Here is a 21,675-nt window from a genome sequence, read left to right as displayed (position 1 = left end):
TAAAATATTAGAAAACATTTTCTTTGTATATGTTTCAAAAGAAAATACTTCACAATCAGACCACACCCCATCATTCTAATCTTTTCTCATTATCCAAACACCCTCCTTTCCAATTAATCCAGGCACAATGCAGTTCAAAAACTTATACTTGGAAGTTTTTTAATCAAGCATGTATTAGTTTTAAATAATAATGATACAAGAAACAAATTATAATACATTATAAATTATTCAATTGAAAAGAGGTGGAAAGGTTAATTATGCCTAAAAAATGGATGTCCAGTATTAAATCTTACACTACTAGCAGAACTAAAAACTTCGCTAAATTTATTTTTCTTTCAATTACTTTTCTTTAAATAGCAGAAAAAAGGTAACAGAAAAAAGATAACACATTCTTAATTCAAGACAATCATATCTTTTTTTACATAAGACATCATCACCAGTTAGATACAATCCAATTCATCTATTTAACCACTCTGGAGCATTCTGTGATTTCACAGAAATTTTCTCAGAAAATGGAGCAAAATTCCATTCTTATACAACTCCACATTCCTCCTCTTTACTAAAACCTCAAAACTCAAAATCAGATACAGAAAATGTTTCTGTTGTAAGTCATAAAATAAAAAATAAAATCAGAGGAAAGACCTGAAAAACATGCCTTTAATTTACCCTCATTACTAACATTCTTACTTGTAGTAAAAACTAAAAAGCTATTTACTGACTATGCCCATAAGCACCCAACTCTCCAGTCTAAACTCAGTAATCCTTACTAAACGCTACTCTACAATTTTAACAAATATTAAAAGGGACATTTAAAACCCCCAGATGAATCCAGCAATTCCAGTCCTAGGTATACACCCAAAAGAACTAAAAGCAGGGACTCAGATCCTTCCACACCAATATTCACAGCAAGATTACTCACAATAGCCAAAAGGTGTAAACAACCCATATATCCAACCACAGATGAATAGGTAAATAAAATGCGGTATATGCGTACAATGGAATATTATTCAGCCATAAAAAGAAATGAATTCTAATACACTCTACAACATAGATGAACCTTGAAGACATTATGCTAAACACAAAAGGACAAATAAGCTAAAAAAGCTAAAAAGGAAATAAGGACAAATAAGCTAAAAAGGAAATAACCTAAACACAAAAGGACAAATATTGTATGATTCCACTTTCATGAAGTATCTAAAATAAGCAAATTCACAGAGGAAGAAAGCAGAATAGAAGTTACCGGCGATGGAGGGTGGGGGGGAAGGACCATAGGATGGGGAATTATTATTTAATGGGTATAGAGTTTCTGTTTGGGATGATGAGAAAAAGTTCTGGAAATGGATGGTGATGATGGTTGCACAACACTGTGAATGTACTTAATGCCACTGAATTGTTCACTTAAAAACAGTTAAAATGGTAAACATTATGTATATTTTTTCCTACAATAAAAAGGGGGCCTTAAAAATCCCAACAAGAAATATTACTGATAATTCTAAAATATTCTACACATGAATTGTTATTAGGCTATTAGTCTAACAAATGAATATACCATCATCATCTTCTAAACTCCATTTTTTCCCTTGTTTCATCTCTTCAATTTCCTTTTTCAGTTCCCCTATGTTTTCCATGGCCTTTTTGCGTTGCTCTTCTCGCCATTTTTCTACCCTTTCTTTTCGTTTTCTCATTTCTTCTTCTAGCTTATTTTGGTCAAAGTTCTTGGGGGAGAAAAAACAGAGGAAAACAAGGATTAACAATTTTACTCCAAGTGACATTTCAAATAATTTCTCCAAAGTATAAAAAAGGGGGGAAAAATAGATGTATATGCAAACTCCTATATTTAGACCAGATTAAGATCACATCTTTTAACTATATCCACAAATATACCAGCAAAATGAAATTACAAAAATAGCTTCAACTAAGAAAATAGGAAGACCGACTTCAAACTCCATAAATTAATCTTTTAGTTATAAGCAATATGCACACATGAATTCCTTTTCTTCCTCAAAGCAGAAACTAAATGATCAAGCAAAGTTCCCCAGTTATTAGTTATTCTCAACTTTAAATCCTCAAAACTCCTCCAAGATTGCCTCAATGAAAACCAATTTTTCAACACCACTAAGAAGTTTTGGTCTTCCAACGTTTATGCCTAAGTTTCTTAGAAACAGCCAATCTAAAGCCTTTATCAATATTTATTAATAATACTCTTAAGAGGAGATAGCAAATCATTTTCACAACAATAATCAGGGACTTAAAGATTAAGCATTATAGAAATCAAAAGTTTACATGTTACCATTATAGATACGAATGGCAATACACATGTAAAAACAGTCAAAGAAAGTATTACAAAATTGTAATGATGATGGTGTTTTAGGCACCTGGGATTATAGAGAATTATTTCTGACTTCCCAAACATCTTATCATGTGGTTATATGACGCATGTATTTTAAAAATAAATTTATTTCTTAAACAAAAAAGCTTTGCTCCTGAATTTATATTCTTTATAATAATTCCATCCTCTATAAAGATGAGCTTATGTGCTTTTCTTTTTTTCCAGGAAGCTTATGTGCTTTTCTCAAAGACATCAAGTCATTCAAATAGAAAAAATTGGATCAGAACCCAGACCTCCCCCCTCAGACTTCTGCTATATCTTTTCCTAGCTACCTGGCTCAGCAAGCAGGTCCCTTAAAAATAAAAAAACACTAAAAAAAAAGAACACAGAATAAAACAAGAAGTAACACTACAATGCATTCTAAAATAGGCAAAAGATATGAGTAGGCAATTCAAAAAAAGTGCAAATAGTAAATAAACTTAAAATACATTATGTATATATGAATTTATATTGTGTTGGTAGCATTTAAAACCATTCATTTAAAGACATGCAACTCAAAATAACAAGATACCAATTACCTCCTATTATATTGGTAAAAATTAAATTTTGAAATTCTCATGTTGGCAAGTAAGTATGGAAACTGACATTTTCTTATGTCTATATCTTAAGTCGATATATATAACTTTTTGGGAGGGCAATTTAATACTATTTATCAAAATGTTAAATATTAATATACATACCCACTGATAAAGCCATTTCACTGATACCAATTTACCTTATGCTCCATTCACAAAAGGCATGTGTATAGGATTAATGCACCACTGTTTATAATTGCAGACTGGAAACAACCTAAATATCCATCAAAGGTGATCTTTCTACCTTGTTTCAACAGAACATATGCAGGCATTAAAAATAATGAGCTTTATCTGTATATACAGCTATAGAAAGATCTCTAATATATAACAAATGAAAACAGCAAGGTGTTCTATTTCTAAATTGGATGGTATACTGCTGCTTATTATTCTTAAGACCTTATATATTGATAAAATAATTTATAATTTAAAAATGAACAAAAGCAAGGTACAGAATGGTGCCTATGGTAAGTTCGTATTTTGTAAGTAAAAACAGATAATGTGTATAGATAGGCAACTTTTTTTGGAAAAAAATTTTCTCATGGGGACAACTTATTATTTTATAAGATCATTTATCTTAGTAAACATACACCAGCATCTTTTTCTTTTTCATCCTCCTTGTCATCTTTGTCTTTTTTCTTCTCTTTAGAACTTTCCCCACTATCTGTTTTCTCTTTGGACTTAGACCTACCAAAAAAGAGAGAAAAAGAAAGACATCATCTATTTGGGCTTGGAAACATTCATTTTAAAATACTTTTATGGACTTACACTTTCAGGTAAGAAATAAACTTCTAAGAGTCAACTGCATTTTTATATTCCACTAATAAACACTGTGAAAATATAATGAAAAATTAATGCCATGACACTAATTGCAAATATTAAACATTAGGAAATTCACCTCCAAAAACTGGACATATCCTATAAAAATTACAAAATTTAAAGAGAAAAGGTAAAATTTAACAAATGAAGAAATATACCAAAACGTTAATATTCTACAAGATAATTTCTACACATAATATTTGAAATCCCAATAGGCTTGCATTGTTGACCCTACTTATGGTTTCTTAAAATTAATAAAATTTAATTTTAATGCAATCAAATTAGTCGATCTTTTCCCCCCTTTGTTTTTTAATTTTTTTTATTTTTATTTTTTCCCCCTTAATGATCAGTGTTCTTTAAAGTACCTTAGGAATTCTTCCAGATTTGAAGAAAATACCCAGAGGTAAATAAGATATCCTCTAGTATAAACCTGTAAAAGGTTTATAGTTTCACCATCTAATTTGGTCTTTAATCTGCATGGCAATGGTTTTTGTGCACAGGATGAGGCAGGCAGTCCGATTTCATTCTAAGATACCAAATGTCTGTGGCACCATTTGAAAAAACCTTTTCCCACGGATTATAATGTTACCACTGTCTTTTAAGAAATGACCATATATACGTGTGTGTGTGTGTGTATGTGTGGATCTGTTTCTGGGCTCTCTATGTGGTTCCACTAATCTATTTGTCTATCCCTACATTAAAACCACACTATCTTAATTTCTGTAACTTTATACAAGTATTGGTAACTTGTTCAAGAGTGTTTATGTCCTTTGCATTTTAAACTTTATAATCACTTTGTCAAACACTTTTCTATTCATGCATGCTAAGAACTTCTAAACATGAATATATGTTGAATAAAATAACCATGATTTTTCTCCTTTAATCTTATTAATATAGAGTATTACACACTACTGATTTTCTAATGTTAAACCAATCTTCCATTCCTGAAATAAATCCAACTAGCTCATGACTGTTATCTTTTTTTATATGTTGTTGGAGTCAGTATGCTAATCTTTATGTTTAGACTGAATACATATATATGTATAAATTCAGAAAAGTGAATAAACATAAACAATGGGTACCATTGTAAAATATCAATGGGTATTTTACACTGACCTTGGTAAAATAAAAATTAAATTTATAAAGTAAAATAAACAACCTGGGGAAAATACCCATGACTAATAGGAAGACTAGACAGAAAACAGATACAAGTCAATATATCAACAATCCTATGACACCACTTTAAAAACAGGCAAACAAATCACTGACGAGAGAAATAAAAAGAGTAAACATTTCTAACAGACATAAATAATATCTCAAATAAAAACATACATTTAATTTACACAAGCCAAGTTCACCCATCCAGAATAGCTATTCAGCAATGTATACCAAGAGTTAAAGTTATTTGTCAGTCAATGTAAGAAATACTAAAAAAATAAATTCAAAGGAAAAAACATAGTTCCTACAGAGATGTTTATAAAATATATTCTGACCATTAACGATAGGTATTAAGTAATGGAATAATGCATTATGAGTGTTAAAACTAACAAAATCTAGCATTTTCCAATTGAACTGTAAGTTTTAAAATCTATTAAAATAAAATTCAGCCAACAGTTCATGGTAGGAGCCAAATTCAGTAATTATTTTTAAAGATTTTTTTTTTTTTAAACAAATGGAAGGAATGGAAGACAGTCAGTATCCACCCTGCGTGGCAAATACACCCAATGGTAACGGTACCTGTTTTCAGCTTTCTTGCTTTTGTTGCCAGGACTCGAGGACCGGGATCGCCGGCCCCGGCTTCTGCTCCTAGAGCGTCTCCTGTCTCGACTTCGAGATCTTCTCCGCTCTCGACTTCTGTCTCTCTCTCTACTTCTGGAACGTCTGAAAGACGGACACTTTTCATAAATTCTATGATCAAGGGGAACTATTTCAGATCATGGTTCTGTTCCATGTTGAAAGAAGCTTCTTATGTTTCACCATTATGAAAGGCAGAGATTTTGATTAACTATCAAATCAGCCAAAGCGGGAACAAATAATACCAATTCTTACCAGCGGTTAATGAAAAAAAATGAAGATACTAATTTCAAAATGATGTTTATTGAAAAACAGCAAATATGTAAGGATAGCTATTTGAAATCCACAGCTTATAGTAGAAAATCTAAATTTCAAAGGTAGCCTAAACCTAAGTATAAGCATGGACAAAATGGGGCTGTGGAACGATCAGAGAAGAAGATGAGACAAGAATATCAATCCTGACCCTGCTAACTAGTGGCATGACGTAAAGCAGATCAACTCTGGGTCTCAGTTTCCTCATCTATAAAACATGGACACTTCACGAGATAATCTCAACATCCTTCTTGCTCTAAAATTTTGTGATTCTACTTTCACACCAAAAAAGTCAAAGAACAAATTTTAAATGACCAATTTCCATTGTTAAAAGTACTTAGCTAAACAGTGTGAAACTGTTTCTGGGACCACATAATATGAAATTGAGTAAGTTAGCACTACCCACGTTGTCAAGGGTCAGTATTTTCCCTGACTACTGTTTTATTTATAATACTTTTGCAATCTCTCCTTCCAATGTTTGAAAAAAATAAAGTCAAAGTTCTTTCTGTGATCGGTTCACAGCAACTGTACAACTTTGACTTCTTTCCTATTTTAATGAGAAACTGTATTAGCAAATTTTTTTGGTGTGCGAGGATTATTTGAAGACTGTTTTACACCCCCAGAAAGGTTATAGCTGCTTGACTGGTGCAACAACTAGGAAACCAAGTAAAAGTAAAATAAGAATTAGGGTGTTCTTTAGTTTAAATCCAAAACAGTTCTTTAAAATAGTTTCAAACAGTAAGCAGGGACTGGAGATGGCTCTCCCCTGTTTCCTTCTGTCGGCTTCACTGGCTGCTCTGAACACAGTGGTCAGCTCTCCTGGGACAGAATTAGAATAGAATCCCCCTGATGGCAAATTACCTTACCTTTTGCTTCTTTTTTTTAAACCTATCTCAGGGGGGCTTCAAGGGTTCTCTTTGGATTACAGAAAAGGCACCCTAAAGTTTCCAAACTTAAAATAATGCTTGAGGGTCTTTGTTCTCGGCAAATCATCTCTGGACCTAATCAAAGAAGCTGGAGTTAAAGCAGAGGGACTGCACAGGGACCACTAAATTCTAGTCCAAACCACACTTTTGAAGAAGCCCAATTTAGCTCAGAAGCCTCAATTTATCGCGGGTCCTTTGGAGACTAGTATCTTACCTCAGACGCTTCCTGTCTCTTGACCGAGATCTTCTTTTATCCCTACTGCGAGATCTCTCTCTCCTTCTATCTCTGCTTCTGGATCGTCTGTCATCTCCACGTTTACTCCTCTTGTCGGAGGGGGAGCGACTTCTAGATCGACTTCCAGAGCGTCCCCGAGAGGCCGACCGCTTCCGATAGTGGCTACAATATTAAATCCGAGATTCAGCGTGGCAAACAGCTTCTGCTACATTTTGTTACATTGTTCAAGAATAAACCTCAGCAAAACACGGAAAGGACTTTTTACACGTCAACTTGCTTAACATCAGGGGAAGGAACCTCTCTCTGCTCCAGCACACGCACGGGGGCAAACCTGTCTTGAAAGGGAAGCAGGGACCGTACGCGACACAGACCAAGCTCCTGCCTTTGGGCCCGAGTAGCTTGCATTCCGTAAAGGAAGAGAGGACAGCGAAGCAACACAATAAACATGCAATAGGCTATGTGGCGCTATGGAGAAAACAGATGAGAGTAGAGGAAAGGGAATTGTAAGTAGAAGGTGTGCTATTTTACACTAGAGCAGTATGGGGGGGGATTATAGTCTATATTCAATCTAAACATAAGGATTAGCACAGCGACCCCAGCGCCATAGAAGAGGAACAGTCACCAACCAGCCCAGGGGCTCCGACAGGCCGACGGCAGCGCGGAGGACAACCCTGCGCCCGTCAGCAGCCCGAGCACAGCCACTTCTTCACCCGGGTCCCGCAGCCCCTCCAGTGCAGTCGGGCAGAGCTGGCCGCACGTGGGGCCGGGCCGGCGGCCCCCCCAACTCCCGCCTCTCCCCCCACCCCAAGGAAGCCGCCGGCCCGCGGCCCGCCCGCCGCGCCGCCTCACCGTGACTCCCGGCCCATGCTGCCGGCCGCGGGAACGCGGCGCCCTTCCGGACGACACGCAGCAGAAACGGACAAAGGCGAGGGCCGTGCTGCCTTCCGCCCGCTGGGCGAGTAGTAGGACTAAGTGGTGGCAGCAGTTGCTGCAGCAGCAGCGGGGGCAGCGGCGGCGGCAGCAGCAATCCGAGCGCGGCCAACGAAAACAGGACGTGCTGGCGCCGGCGGCAGCAGAAAGGAAAAGGCGCGCCGGAAACTGCTGCCTCCTCACAGCGCCGCCTCTCGGCTGGAGGCCGCCTCGCGCCGGCCGCGCCGAAGCGGAGATGCGAGGCCCGGGTGTTTCCAGCTCCGCCGCTGCAGGTGCAGGCTCCGCGCGCTGGTGCGGTGGGGGGCGGTGCCGCACCCTCGCAGGCGCTGGGAGGGTCTTTCCTGCAAGGTCCACCGAAGGGCCACGTGCATCCCCAAGCTGTCTCAGGACGTGTCCTGAAGTCCACCTTGACCTGCACTACGTGATGATACAAACATCTCTATGTACTCTCAGTTCATCCATTCATTCCATCATTTGTATATGTTGGTATGTGTCGGGCGTGTGCTAATTCCCAGCAAGCTAGCGTCTAGTGGGGGACATAGACATTACTAAAAGCACAAGCAGATGTAATACGACAAGAGATTCCACAGTAGGAGAGGGGTTCAGAAAAAGAGTTCCCTGAGGAAGTGACTTTGAGGGGAGATTTGAAGACTGAGTAGGAGTAATTTGGTGGAGAAAAGGAAGAACTGAAAATACATTTGCAAGATTATGATGGTTGTTAACATTACCTGAGCTTGGAAGCTTTAAAAATACAGATGTGTGTGTTCCATGCTGATATTCTGATTTAATTGCTCTAGAGTGCTTTCCTGTGCAGTTGAAATTTTCAAGCTTCCCAGGTGATTCTGAAATATACTCAAGGTTGAGAACAACTCACATAGTGGGACATACACTGAAATGTTTGGTTCCAGCAGAAAGCTATAATGGAGTTGGGGAGAGGCTCTCGTTTACTTTACATACCTACATACTTTTACTTTCTTACACCTAAGGATGATAGAAAACTTCTTGATTCTGACAGTCGTTGCATGGATGTATACATTGTCAGAATGCATTGAACTGTTTACTTTAAAATGGTTTTACTGTATGTAAAATTTAAGCTTTGCACAGTGGCAGTATCGTAGCCAATGAAGTTTGTCCGAGGTGTGATTATTGCTAATTAAAATTTACTTTAATACCTTTGATTTTTAGACAAATGAAACCAAGAAGTTAAGACTCCAAGATGAGTTCCTGCTCTTCCTCTGTGGCAGCCTTTGGCAGTAGTGCCATCTATGCTGAAAGTAAGGAAGGCCTCAGCTATTATGTGACAGAAGGGACACCAGTGAGAGTCAGGTATCCGAGCCACTGTAAATTGCTTGTTTGTAGGCTAAAGATAAGGCATGTGGGTTTCAGTCTAAAAGAAATAGGAAACCACTAGTGACAAGCAGTGGCGATACTGAAAGGTGGTCAGATTCTAGATATATTCCAGAGGCATCTCTCCAAACACTAATTACTAAATTGGATGTGAACTGTGAGGGAAAGGGCGGAATAAAGATGACTCCCGGTTTTGAACATAACTACTGTGGATTGTGCTGAATTTATAGAGATAAGAAATGCGTGGGAGCTAGATTTGAAGGGGGAAGGAGAGAAAAATCAGTGGTTTTGTTTCCGTGATGTAATGTTTGAGACGCCTACTAGATATCCAGGAGATAAAGGCTACTTGAAGGGATATATGAGTCTGGAGTTCAAGGGAGAAATAAAGGTTGGAGAGATAAGGGTCATAGCATTTTACAGAATGTATAATAATACAAGGTATTTGAAGCCATGGAACTGGATGAGGGCATGCCGAAGTTAGTTACAGCTGGAACAGATTTTAAAATCACATATCTTGAAGTGAAAAAAACTGAGACTCGGGAAACAAATTTAATCCTAGATCACTAATCTTTTTGGAATCTATGCTGGAACCAGAACCCAGGCATCCAATAGGCTGCCCAGGGCCAAGATACATTGTTTCTAACTCCCCTTTAAGAGAAAACATTTAAGTGACAATTCAGACTGGCTTTTTATATCTGTGATATATTTATGGTAAATTCACAGTACTTCTATGTCCTGGAAAAAGCAGCTTTAATGTATTAGCACATGGAAAAGGAGTACAGGCATACCTCGTTTTACTGCGTTTTGCTCCACTGTGCTTCATAGATAATGCGTTTGTTTTACAAATTGAAGGTTTGTAGTAACACTGTGTCAAGTAAATCTATCAGCACCATTTTTCCACCAGGCTCAGATGATGATTCACGTTTTTTTTACTGTATTATTTAATTAAGGTATGTACATTTTTTTTTAGACATAATGCTACTGCACACTTAACAGACTACAGTGTAGTGTAAACATAACTTTTATGTGCAGTGGGAAACTAAAACATCCTTGTGACTTGCTTTCTGGATATTAACTTTATTGGGGTGGTCTGGAACTGAATGTGCAGTATCTGAGATATGCCTGTAATTATACCACTGTGTCTTTAATACATCACCTTTAGCAAACTGTCCTGGCTTCCAAAGATTTTGATTCTAATTAACCCAGTTCTGAGTATCTCATAACTCTCTTGCTGTTTTTAGTACCAACTGTGATGTACACATGTCCATTTATATAACTAATTAGACTTAAAATTAGCTACTGATCACAGATGTCTCCTCTCAACAACCATCCTCGTCCATCTAGTTTTGACCCACATACATTTAAAGTCCCTGAAATTTCCAAATAAAAAATTCTTTTTAATTATTCCAAACAGTAAGAAACTTCGATTTCTGTTTATTATTCAACACACTTAAAGTGGCACTGATAGACAAGGTATCTGACAGCTCTTCTCTTTGAAATAAATTTGATAATGATCTCCAATTACTAAAACTCTGCATGTGTCAACTGGATAAATGGGGTCTTTTTCCTTTTTTTTTTTTTTTAAGAAACAAAAGAAGTAAACATAAGCAATTGAAGACCACTAGTATCTTTCTAGGGTTTGGGGGGAAGAGTGACCAATCCAAGAATGCTTTCCAATCCTCTAGATACTATGGAATCAGGAAAAATACGTGCTTGTAATCCTATCCTAAGTCAGAGGACTAGACTTAAATTATTATACTTATTATTCTCCATTATTCTGATTCAAAATAAACTTTGTGAGTAATAAAAAAAGGATATGTTTTAATACAAGGATTAATCAAATAGACCATACAAAAATCTGTACGGAAATGTAATACCAAGAGATGTAATACTTATGTTTTATACTCTCTTAAAATAAACCTTCAAAAAATGAGTGCTACCAAGTTAATTAAAAGGATATTTATGCTACTGGATTGCATACCTCAATCAATTCTTCAAATCCCATTTTTATATCTAATCATTCTAGTCTAGTTTGTTTTTTAAAAAAATACTTCTAAAAACTGAAAACTCAAAAGTGGAAATTTCCAACTCTAAGATTGGTAATAAAATTTTTCATAAATAAAAATTAAAGATTTCAAGCTGATGTAGGATAATACTGAACGTCAGCCATATATATATATATATATATATATATATATATATATATATATATATTCACAGGATGTAAAGTACAGCATAGGGAATACAATCAGTGGTATAGTATGAGCTATATACAACGTCAGAAGGATAATAGACCGGAGGGAGGATATCACTTTGTAAGAGGTATAAATGTCTAATCATTATGTTGTTTTGTACACCTGAAACTAATAAAAAAACTAAAGATTTCATAAATACCTTCTAATTTCTTCCACTAAAATATTTGCACTGGATTAAAACTTAAGATACTGATTCAACAAGAAATGATAAAATTGGCTACCTTATTCAGCCCTTGTTTAAGTTAAAAAATGCAGACTTAACATTATACAATTTAGTTTCTTTCATTTTATTTTTTAAGATGGCTCCATTTCTTAGGACAGAACAACACAAATACAAGATGCAGTCCCCAAATACAAGGGTCTGGTTGAGATCTGTTCATCTGCTCCCCTAAAAGCACTAGCTCAGCCTCCAAAAGAATTACAAATCTGAGAAATTAGGGAAAAGTATAGACTAGGGATTCTAATTAAACCCCAAAAAAATCAGTTAATGACATTGGTACTCTATTCTTCCCATCAGTATTAATATAAACTCAACCCTTTTAAATCAGGGAACCTGCGATTACATTCCTAATCAGTAGTTTTACAACCCCTATAAAGTAAAAGAATTACAAAAAGGTGTAAACTGATTTTCCTCGTTTAGAGATACTGTAACATAGAAATTGTTTTTTTGTAAGCTTCTCCTTCTGAGTTCTGCAGGCTTCATGGTACTTCAGAGCCCCAATAATCAAGCAGTTCGTGACAAAAGATAAAAGTGAAAAAGTAGACACAGAGATCTGTGAAAACTTCGCCCATTTTGCTGTAGGTATCCATTGATCGATTTATCACTTCGGCAGGAATCCCAGATAACAGAAGTGCAGCTGTTAGGACTGTTGTCTTTATCTTCTTTTCACCCTGTACAGAGAAGGACAAATAAATTTTACAGCTTTCCAAAGACTACGGAAGCTCTAAAAAAACATTATCAGTGCTGCCACTTTTGCCTAACTGATCAAAACCGTAAATGATGTTTCAAAACATCAATGAATAACAGCAACTAACATTCATTGAGTATAGATGTAAAACAGCGAATTGCTAAGCAGTAGGGAAAAAAGACACCATTTTTGCTATCAAAAGTTTTTTTAAAAGTCTTATCTTAGAGGCAAGACATAAAACAACAATGTAATATATATTCAACGGCATAGGAAAAAAACCAGGAAAAACATTACTAGACAGAATATAAATAACTGCTACACGAATGACATAGATAACGTGCAGCAAAGTGGTTCAAAGGAGATAGAAATTACGCCAGGGTTTCATGTAGAAAGAAAGCACAGGGAAGAATTCTAGGAGGAAGAGGAATTAAAAATAGGCCTTCAAGAATGAGCAAGATTTAGATGGACAGAAGTACGAGGAGAAATCTTATTGTAAGTTAAGGCTCATGACTACACGTCAGAAAAGTGAGTGATACTTTTACTAGAGGAAAGTGTGTAATTTGTAACAGAATCATAGGAACATGCTGTAGAACCCTAACTGCCATGCCAAGCAATTCACACTTGATTACACATGCAATAGGATATAATTTAACATTTATTTCCTAACATAATTCTCTAGTATTATTTTTTAAGAGATTCAAAGCTGAATTTTTATTTAATTTACTTATTTGCTGTCACCAAATCGAGTCACATGGTTCAAAAATTTCTTAAACATAAAAATCTATAATTACCCAAGAAAAATCAAAGCCTGTGTCCACAAAAAAATTCATACAAGAAAGTTATGAACTGCTTTAGTCATAATAACCAAAAACTGAAAACAACCAAGATGTCTATCAACAGATTAGGTAAATAAATGGATATATTCACACAATGGAATATTACTCCGCAAAAAAAAAAAAAAAAGGAGAGGGGAATAAATTACTAATACACTCAACACCATGGATGATTATCCAAACTACTACTCAGAATAAAAGGAGCCTTGTACAAAAATGCATGCATAGGAATGATTCCATTTACATGAAGGAAAAACTAATCTACTGTAGGAAAAAGAAAATCTGACCTTCAGAGTGTAGAGGCTGGACTGTCTGGAAAGGGGCATGATGAAACTTCCCTGACAGTAATGTTCTAAACCTTGAAAGGATTTGGGTTTCTCAGGTTGTCAAAACTCATTAAATGGTATACTAAAGACTTGAGCAATTCACTATATGAAAATTTTACCATAAAGAAAAGAAAAAGAACCATAAACAAACATTGCATTGTAGTTAATGATATGTAAGCTGAAATGTGTACGGGTATAGTATTGATATCTACCTCTACAACATACGTACTTTGAAATGCATCAAGAAAAAGATGCATTGAAAATGCATAGAAAATTGGATACATGATAAATACAAAGAAATGTCAATTATACAATCTAGGCGGTAAGTATAAATGGGTATTCACTGCACAATTCCGTCAACTTTTCTGCATGTTTAAAATCTGTTGAGGGTGGCTGGTTAGCTCAGTTGGTTTAGAGCGGAGGTGCTGATAACAAAAAGGTTGCCAGTTCGATCCCTGCATGGGCCACTGTGAGCTGCACCCTCAATCAAAAATAAAAAAAATAATAAAGTAAAAAAAATAAAAAATAAAAACTGTTGAAACAAAATGTTTTGTTGAGAGAAAAGTACACAGCAGTCTCCCTTCTTTCTCTGTCTCCCATTCACCTCGTAACCCATATACACTCCTACCACAAACAACCAGTTAATAATTTCATGTATTATTCTTCCAGAGTTTCTTTACACATAGATAAGCAAAATCAAATGTTATTTTCCTTCTTTTTACAAAAAAAGGGAGTATACTATATAGATCCTATTCTGTATTTTGATATTTTTCTCTTAATATTTCTAGGCAAGCTTACCATTATCAGTACATGGACAGCTTCATCATTTTGTTTTTATTAAAATGGATCTGCCATAACTTTTTTAACTAGCCATTTTTTAGTAGACATTTAGGTTGTTTCCAAACTTGCTACTGCAAAACTATAATCAATGTTTCAAGGGCAAATTTCTGAACAAATGTTTTTATTAAAATTACACTTTTGGGAGTGGGTCAATAAGTATACATCTGCATCACAAAAAATTATTTAATTAAAAATAACATTTCTTGTTTTTACTTTTACAGTGTGTATTTGACCTCCCCAAAATATAAATGTTTCAAATACATTAAAAACACACACGAGGTCCATCAGTGCACTACAAATCACTAAGCAAATAGCCAAGTAGCTTTTTCTCAGCAAAAAACTCACACAAAACTCAATTACACAAGTAAGGTTATCTTCTATGTCACAAAGCCAACTCCCATAAAACTGTGTATATATCTGTAGTCAACCAGGCCAGGTGAACATTGATAGTCCTCATGATTCTGTTCTGCAATTTGGCCAAATATTTCTTGTAAATATCAGGTCCTCAGCATTAAAGATAAAGCTCATTTTTATTAAGTGTCCACTAAGGAGCACAGTAAGATCATTGAACCCACTTTTAAATTAATTTCCTTTAGCATAAACAAAATGTGTTACTAAATTTTTTACTAAGTAATTAAATTGAACACTTTTATACAAGTACTATTCAAACTTTGTCTTGAAGTTTTTCCCCTAATCCACGGTGGACCAACATTTTTGTAAAATATGATAAAAAATATTGACATTGTTATGGCAACGTCAAACTGCTATGAAAGTTTCTAATTACTCACTTTCTGAACTTATTACAAACAACAAAGTTTGAAGATCAGCACTGGTGGCCAATCACACTTTGAGTAGCACTAATTCAGACTGTAAGTATGACCAATTCTTTAAAAGTTCTTAAGATTATCTAGTCATTAATGAATCTACATCACCATAATTTAGAAAAAAAATTCATTTACCTTGGGAAAATACTTGTATAGTCCCATGTATGCAAGTTGTAAAGTAAGAAATGGAGCAAATATGGACTGTGAAGATAGAAGAGACAATTACATATTTCCAACATAATTATTCAAATCCAATAAATCAAACTAATAGCAGCTACAAATTCCAAGCAAAAATACTGTAATAAAATATTTAATTTTAGTGGCTGAAAGCAGACTTGTTTCCGCACAAGGGTGGAGAAAATAAAGGGATTTGATTCCTTATCATAAATCATGTTTCTCAAGTCAAGTCACATTCTTTAATGTCCCCAAAAATATCTTGTCTCATAAAAATTTATTTATAAATGATAAAGTATTCAATGGTAATAGATGTAAAATACATCATACAGTAACATCTCTCTTATCTAGAGGTAATTAACTGGCAATTTCAAAGCACACAGAAAAAGCCCAGTATTCAAAATAGGTGCCATACATTCCTCAGACTGGGACAAGAAATTAACTTATAAAACTACATCTCTTGCCCTCAAATGACAAGCTATTCTTGTCATAAAACAGCTTGGTTTTCTGGCTTCTCACATAATAAAATAGAAAAGATCAAAATAATACTTAATTTATATTTATTCCTAAAATTAAAAATATTATGGAGCAAACATTACTAGATGGAAACATAGTGAGAGCAATGAGAAATAACAGTTTAAAGTCTGAGAACAGAGAAAAACAGAAAGCCCAAATACCCTCACACAAATATGAGGCACAAAAATAGGACTTTATGAAAGCACAGAGTAGCTACACATCTCACTGAATTTTGAAAGCTATAATGACAAATTATCATCAGGGGGAAAAATTAAATTTATTCAACAGATTCTCTTTAAGAAAAGATTTGCATAAAATAGTTTAAAAACATTTTAGGGGTAATAATATAAACTTTACTTATATAGAAATTTACTTATGTGCCTAGCACTCAACAGGTATTCTTAAAATTCTTTTGAGAAAATGGAAACATCTCAAAAAGCAAGACACTTGCTTTTCTTCATTCCTCCACATACTATAAAATAAAACCAGTAAATCCCAACTTTCAATTAACAGCCATTGGCATGTGAAGGTACAGTAAAAATAGACTACATTTTAATGATAATACTACAACATTATAAAATGGTGAAATGTCTTCTCAACCATAAAATTATATCATGTTCAAAACCATAGAAACTGCATTTTAATGTTTAAAAATATTTGAAAAGTGGTAATTAACATATATGTAGGTACTTTACCCTTTGGTTTTGGAATCAAACTGCCTGGGTTTAATCCCAGCTATCACTTTGTAGCTGTGTGACCTTGGGCATATGATTTAACCTCTCTGAGTCTTCATTGCCTCATCTATAAAACACAGATTAAAATGATACCTACTTCATAAGGATGAGGTTAAATGAATCAATATATGTAAAACACTTAGAATGGGACCTACATGTAGAAAGAGTTTAACAATTATTATTAGGCTCTGTATTTAATCAGAATACCTCATTCTATAACTAAGGTGAATAGCAGTTTATAATACATCTCAAAATAGCCCGGTAAATCTGGTAAATACTAATATTGGCAATGCATTCTATGGATTAAAAACATTATTATAACCAATTTGCATTTTTCATTATGTTTCTTACCAAGTATTTGCACACAAAAGCTCTGACTCCAAAGGCAAGAAGAGCACATCCCACCAATCTGAATATTCGGAAAGAATCAAATTCTTCCGTTGTACTTCCATCCTCTTGATTGGGTTTTTCACTAATCAGCTGTTTCCTTAGCTTCATTGCTTCTTCAAATCTGGAAAGGTACTGTTCTAGGCCATGGCGAGAACCTCTCTGGACAGTGTCTGCTGGCAGGTCCCCTCTGTTCCGCTGCCGGAGCTCAAGGCTTACATCATTACTGCACTCAGGTGGTTTAATGAAAGAGTCCAATTTGTCTCCCAGCTCAGTCCCCTTTACCCCGGCCATACCACTCTGCTGGTCAGCTGTGCCTGTACTGACCGAATCACCCAGCACTACTCGCTTTGACACTGAAGAAATGGTGAGGGAGTTCAGTTTATCACTGTCCTGCTGCTGCTTTGATTTTGTTTGACTTTCTTCTTCTGAGAAAAGAAATTCAGAAGCCTTATGTATTACATACTGGCAAACACCTTTCATATTAATATTAAAAAATATGCCACTGAGCTAGAACTTTAAATCTAAATTAATACTGATTCTACATAAAACATAAACTAGTTCCTTCCTCTACACCCTAAAAATACATCACCCAAAAAGAGTATTCCTACAGAAAATATAATCCAAACTTTGGGGGTAGAAGACAAGACTACTAGACAAACTGGGAAAGAGTTCACCATGGTTGAACAGGCTATAAAGCCCAAGTTTTTATGGATAATACATCCATCCCCACAGTATGGTTGTAGTGCCTGCTGTAGCTTATTTGGTTAAAAACAGAAAATTATTAAAGCTTTTCAACATCTGTATTTTAATATTTAACATCTACATTTTAATATTTCTGAATCCAGAGTCCGGTCAGCATAGGGTGTGGCATATCCTACAGCTACTGTTTACGTAATCCTTCTACTGTAGTCAGGGAGCCATTAGTAGGGACTTACGTAGTTTTAGGATGCTGTCCTGCATTAAAACAAAACAAAACCTTAATGCCATAAAATTTTCAAAGCAAAAAAGAAATATGGAATGCACCTCAAAAAAAAAGATAGCAAATGCTTTCTTTGGGAAAGAATAAATATCCTATTAATCACAGAAGGAAGAAATGTGTCTTCTAACTATGGTTCTAGGAGGATTTCAAATAGTGCTCTTACCTCCTTTAGTAGTTTTCAGTTGCAAACGTGTGACCTGTCTTTAAGTTCAGAACCACGTATCTAAAGCCCCATGGAACATAAGTCACAAAGATCTAAGGCGCTTGCAACCAATGATTACAGGCCAGTTACTAAAGGCAACTCTCAAAAGACGCTTACAGAACATTAGCACATACTACGTGTTCAAAAAATATTCACCTAAAAACAATTTAAAGAAACTCATTCTACATGTCCCTGGGGAGAAGCGAGGAACTCCCGTTAGGGTTACACGTCAGTTCCTGACATCACATCAATCTCGGCACACTAGGAGAGAAGACCTTCCCACTTGTTGGGTCTATAAAGAATGGTCGCTCCAATCCTTTTGCCTGTTTTAGAAGGCCTGAAGATGACATTGCTGAGGGCACTGAACAGTCACTAGGACACGGCTGTAAGGGTCCCTGGTCCACGCAGGAAGGACTAGGGGGCAGTTTAGTAAAGACACGCAGGCCGAAAGAGTTGTAGCAAAAAGTAAGAAAGGACCGATATTAGAAAAGGCACGGGAAGGGACAGCACGTGGCACAGGAAGGAAAACAATCTTCCCGAGAGGCACACCAGGGAGAACCGCCGGCCTGGGGACAAAACGTGCGCCCTGTAGGAGGAGGAGCGGTGGGGAAGGATGACACGGTCGTCTGAGTACACGGGGCAGGAGGCACCGGGGCAGCGGGCTCTGGAGCGCGGGCACCGCAGCCCGCGGCGGGGGGAGGACCAGCTCTGGGCGAAGCCTCGGGAAAACCGGAGAGCAACGAGAAACGCCTGGGGGTTAAGCGAGGACTTGGAACATCACCTAGGGATCGGGGACAAGCGGGGCGGAGGACCAGGGAGCAGCGCTTTGTCAAAAAGATCAGTGGGGTGCAGGGAAAGAATGATCCTGAAGACGGAAAGGGGTGTGCGGGGCACTGAGGGAAACAGGTTCTCACCAGCGCTGCTCCCGGGCCTGTGAAAGCCCATGATTCGGTTGATGCGCTGTTCAGAGTTCATGAGCAGCTTTCTCCGCCGCAGCTCGGCCCGACGCTGGGAAGCCGACAGGCCTGAGCCCACCGGGGCCGCAGGCCGGTCCCCGCTGTCCGCAGCGACGGTCACCGGCTCCATCTTCCCTTCCACAATCGAGGAGCGGCGATGATAGTACAGGTGGCTGCAGCAACAGAGCGGATGACTTCAGGTCCGACCGCAGGGCACGCGGAGCCCTCCCCACCGTAGACCCGCCCCCGAGAGCGCGAGGCTGGAGACTGCGGGCTAAGCACGCGCACCGCCTGACGGGACCAAGCGGAGGATTGAGCCGCCATCTTGCATGAGGGCAGAGCGGGATGGCCCTGCTGCTCCCATCTGGGCTGGCCTTTGCCGCTCCTCTCCCCCGCTACCAGGTCGCTCTGCTGTCCACTCGGAGGTGAAGAAAATCGACATCTAGCCTGACCAGAGGGAAAGGAAGGGGGGTGAGGACTACTCTCATCTTGAATGTTGCCAGGAAGCAAAATGGAGGTTGCAACGGCAGTCACGTCTTCCACTGACCTTCTGCGGCCTCGCGTATAGGCCTCTGGAATACGTAACTCCGGGAGCGACGCTTTAAGGAGCGTGACGTTGGGATTTGTTCTTGATACTGATTGCTCATCCTCTACCGCTCTTCTCCCAAACGTGCATGGTTCTTCCAGACTTTCTTTACGTCTTTGTTCGAGTCTTTCCCAGGGACACCTTCCCAGTCCATTGTATTTAAATTGCCACCCCGTCTCCACACTACCTATGCTCTAAGCAATTTTGTAAATGTTTGAATAACAGTTGACGTACAATATATTCGTTTCAGGTGTGCAACGTAGTTGTTAGACATTAATATAAATTATGAAGTGATCGCCTCGGTAAGTCTAGTACCTGTTCTCTTTATCTGCTTTCCTTCTCCTTAACACTGAAAACCGCCTGGCAAGCTAAATGTCCGTTTGTTGATTGTCTGTTTCTCTCTGGAATGTAAGCTCCGTGAAGACAAGCACTGTGGTTTCTTCGAGGATGTAACGCCCAGGGCAGTGTGAGCGCTGAGCCGGGCCGGCTTATCCATTAGGCGGTATTGAGGACCCGTGACGGTCCTAGGTGCCCAAGAAAATGGTTTTAAAACATTTTCTTTAACATTTAAAATGTTTTTAAAACATCCTTAAAACATTTAAAATGTTTTTAAAACATCCTTAAACCTAAGGAGTACTCCTTATTTTAGGATTATTAAATAAGGAGTAACAAAATGTAAGAGTAAATAATAATGGATCCAGCCTGGATTGCAGTCGTCCTTATGCCAGCACAGTCATAGTATCTAATTTTAAGTATACTTTTGTGGAGGAGAGGTCCCACGAAAACGAAGTGCCTCGGCCCTATGAATGCAGCCCTGGAGCTCAGCAATGACTACGCGGATGAGTAAATGAAGGAGGAGTTGTGTCCCCTGTCAACCCTCGCTGACAGGCTACAGAGGTTGAAGCAGCCTCGGCCGCCCCCGGCGATGACGCCAGCTGCACCATCACACTCAAAATCCGGAAGCAGGTGAAGCCGCTCTTAGAAAGTAATAAACTGTTGTATTTAACTGACAGTCATCTAGCCCTGTCCCGGACAGAAAAGGAGTTGGAGAAAAAAGTGTACACAACAGCAAACAACTTATCTTTTGGATTCAACACATAAGGAGCTCAAGTGAAAACACTGCACTTTACCCCTTGTTTGGACCCCTTTCTTCTCTACACAGCAGTAACAATAACAGCTAAAAATATACAGGATAAAAGTAAATAGCTGGACTCAAAAAGAAGAGAAACATCTCAGCAGATGAAAGTACTGGAGACACAAAGCATTGCAGAGCTGAAGTCTGGTGCCTGTTGGGCTGCAGGTCCAGAAGCAGGCAGTGATAGCACATTCTATGGGTAAGGTGCACTGAAGGTGCTCTACGTGACACAGGGATGAACAGGCTAAACTCATGAGGTCTGTTCTCCCAAAAATATTTTTAAATCATTTGCTATTGACCCACATAGCCTTGAACTTCAACTTTATAAGCAGGGAGGCAAAAGAGAAGGCAAACAACTAGACTTCCCCCTGTGGGTGACTGGAATGTTGCTATCCAAAATCATTGCAGGACAGGAGCTCTGAAACCCCCCATGAGCCCTAGTTTTGGGGAAGGAGCTAGGAAATGCAACTGAAAAACCCATAGCTAGGGAAGGGGAAAGCATGGACAGAGTGAGATGAGCTGAAATGAAAATAAAAATCCACCTACTCAAATGAGCCTACAAACCCAAATTCTAACTAACGTGAAGATATACAACAATTAAATTCTGTCAAATTACAAATTGGAATTCACTCCAGAAATAGGTTTTTTCCCCCCTTTCTTCCGCCTCCCCACACTCCAGTTCAAGCTGTTGTT

General features: G+C 37.6%; 2 protein-coding genes across 5 annotated transcripts in view; both read right to left on the bottom strand.

Annotated features, from left to right (window-relative positions):
* Positions 1–8,137, bottom strand: part of DDX46 (DEAD-box helicase 46) — a 41,130-nt gene extending 32,993 nt beyond the window's left edge. For 3 of the 4 annotated variants that reach the window (XM_081035344.1, XM_081035345.1, XM_081035346.1), the window contains exons 1-5: positions 7,897–8,115; positions 7,027–7,209; positions 5,518–5,661; positions 3,552–3,648; positions 1,550–1,715 (exon numbers count right to left, since the gene is read on the bottom strand). In XM_081035344.1, coding sequence (XP_080891470.1) covers positions 1,550–1,715; positions 3,552–3,648; positions 5,518–5,661; positions 7,027–7,209; positions 7,897–7,913 — 607 coding nt within the window. In that variant the 5' untranslated portion in view covers positions 7,914–8,115. Of the gene's footprint in view, positions 1–1,549; positions 1,716–3,551; positions 3,649–5,517; positions 5,662–7,026; positions 7,210–7,896 lie in introns of all 4 variants that reach the window. The other variant, XR_013992376.1, reaches the window with a different exon arrangement.
* A 3,713-nt stretch (positions 8,138–11,850) lies between these two features.
* On the bottom strand, positions 11,851–19,815 carry CAMLG (calcium modulating ligand). Its single transcript, XM_081035168.1, has 4 exons — positions 19,220–19,815; positions 17,086–17,549; positions 15,446–15,511; positions 11,851–12,470 (listed from the first exon to the last, which is right to left on the bottom strand). Exons 1-4 carry the CDS (start codon positions 19,389–19,391, stop codon positions 12,279–12,281), a joined length of 894 nt encoding a protein of 297 aa, XP_080891294.1. The 5' UTR covers positions 19,392–19,815; the 3' UTR covers positions 11,851–12,278.
* Positions 19,816–21,675: the final 1,860 nt, after the last annotated feature.

Source organism: Rhinolophus hipposideros, assembly GCF_964194185.1.
Source record: "Rhinolophus hipposideros genome assembly, chromosome: 23".
Lineage (NCBI taxonomy): Eukaryota > Metazoa > Chordata > Mammalia > Chiroptera > Rhinolophidae > Rhinolophus > Rhinolophus hipposideros.
Note: the sequence above shows the minus strand (reverse complement) of the source record. Positions and strands in the feature narration are given on the sequence as shown.

Excerpts from the sequence above, each read along its gene's own strand:
- CAMLG (XM_081035168.1), bottom strand. The coding sequence starts at position 19,391 with ATGGAGCCGGTGACCGTCGCTGCGGACAGCGGGGACCGGCCTGCGGCC. Across the intron at positions 17,550-19,219 it reads CAGGCCCGGGAGCAGCGCTG|AAGAAGAAAGTCAAACAAAA; the intron begins GTGAGAACCTGT and ends TTCTTTTCTCAG. Across the intron at positions 12,471-15,445 it reads TATACAAGTATTTTCCCAAG|GGTGAAAAGAAGATAAAGAC; the intron begins GTAAATGAATTT and ends TTCTCTGTACAG.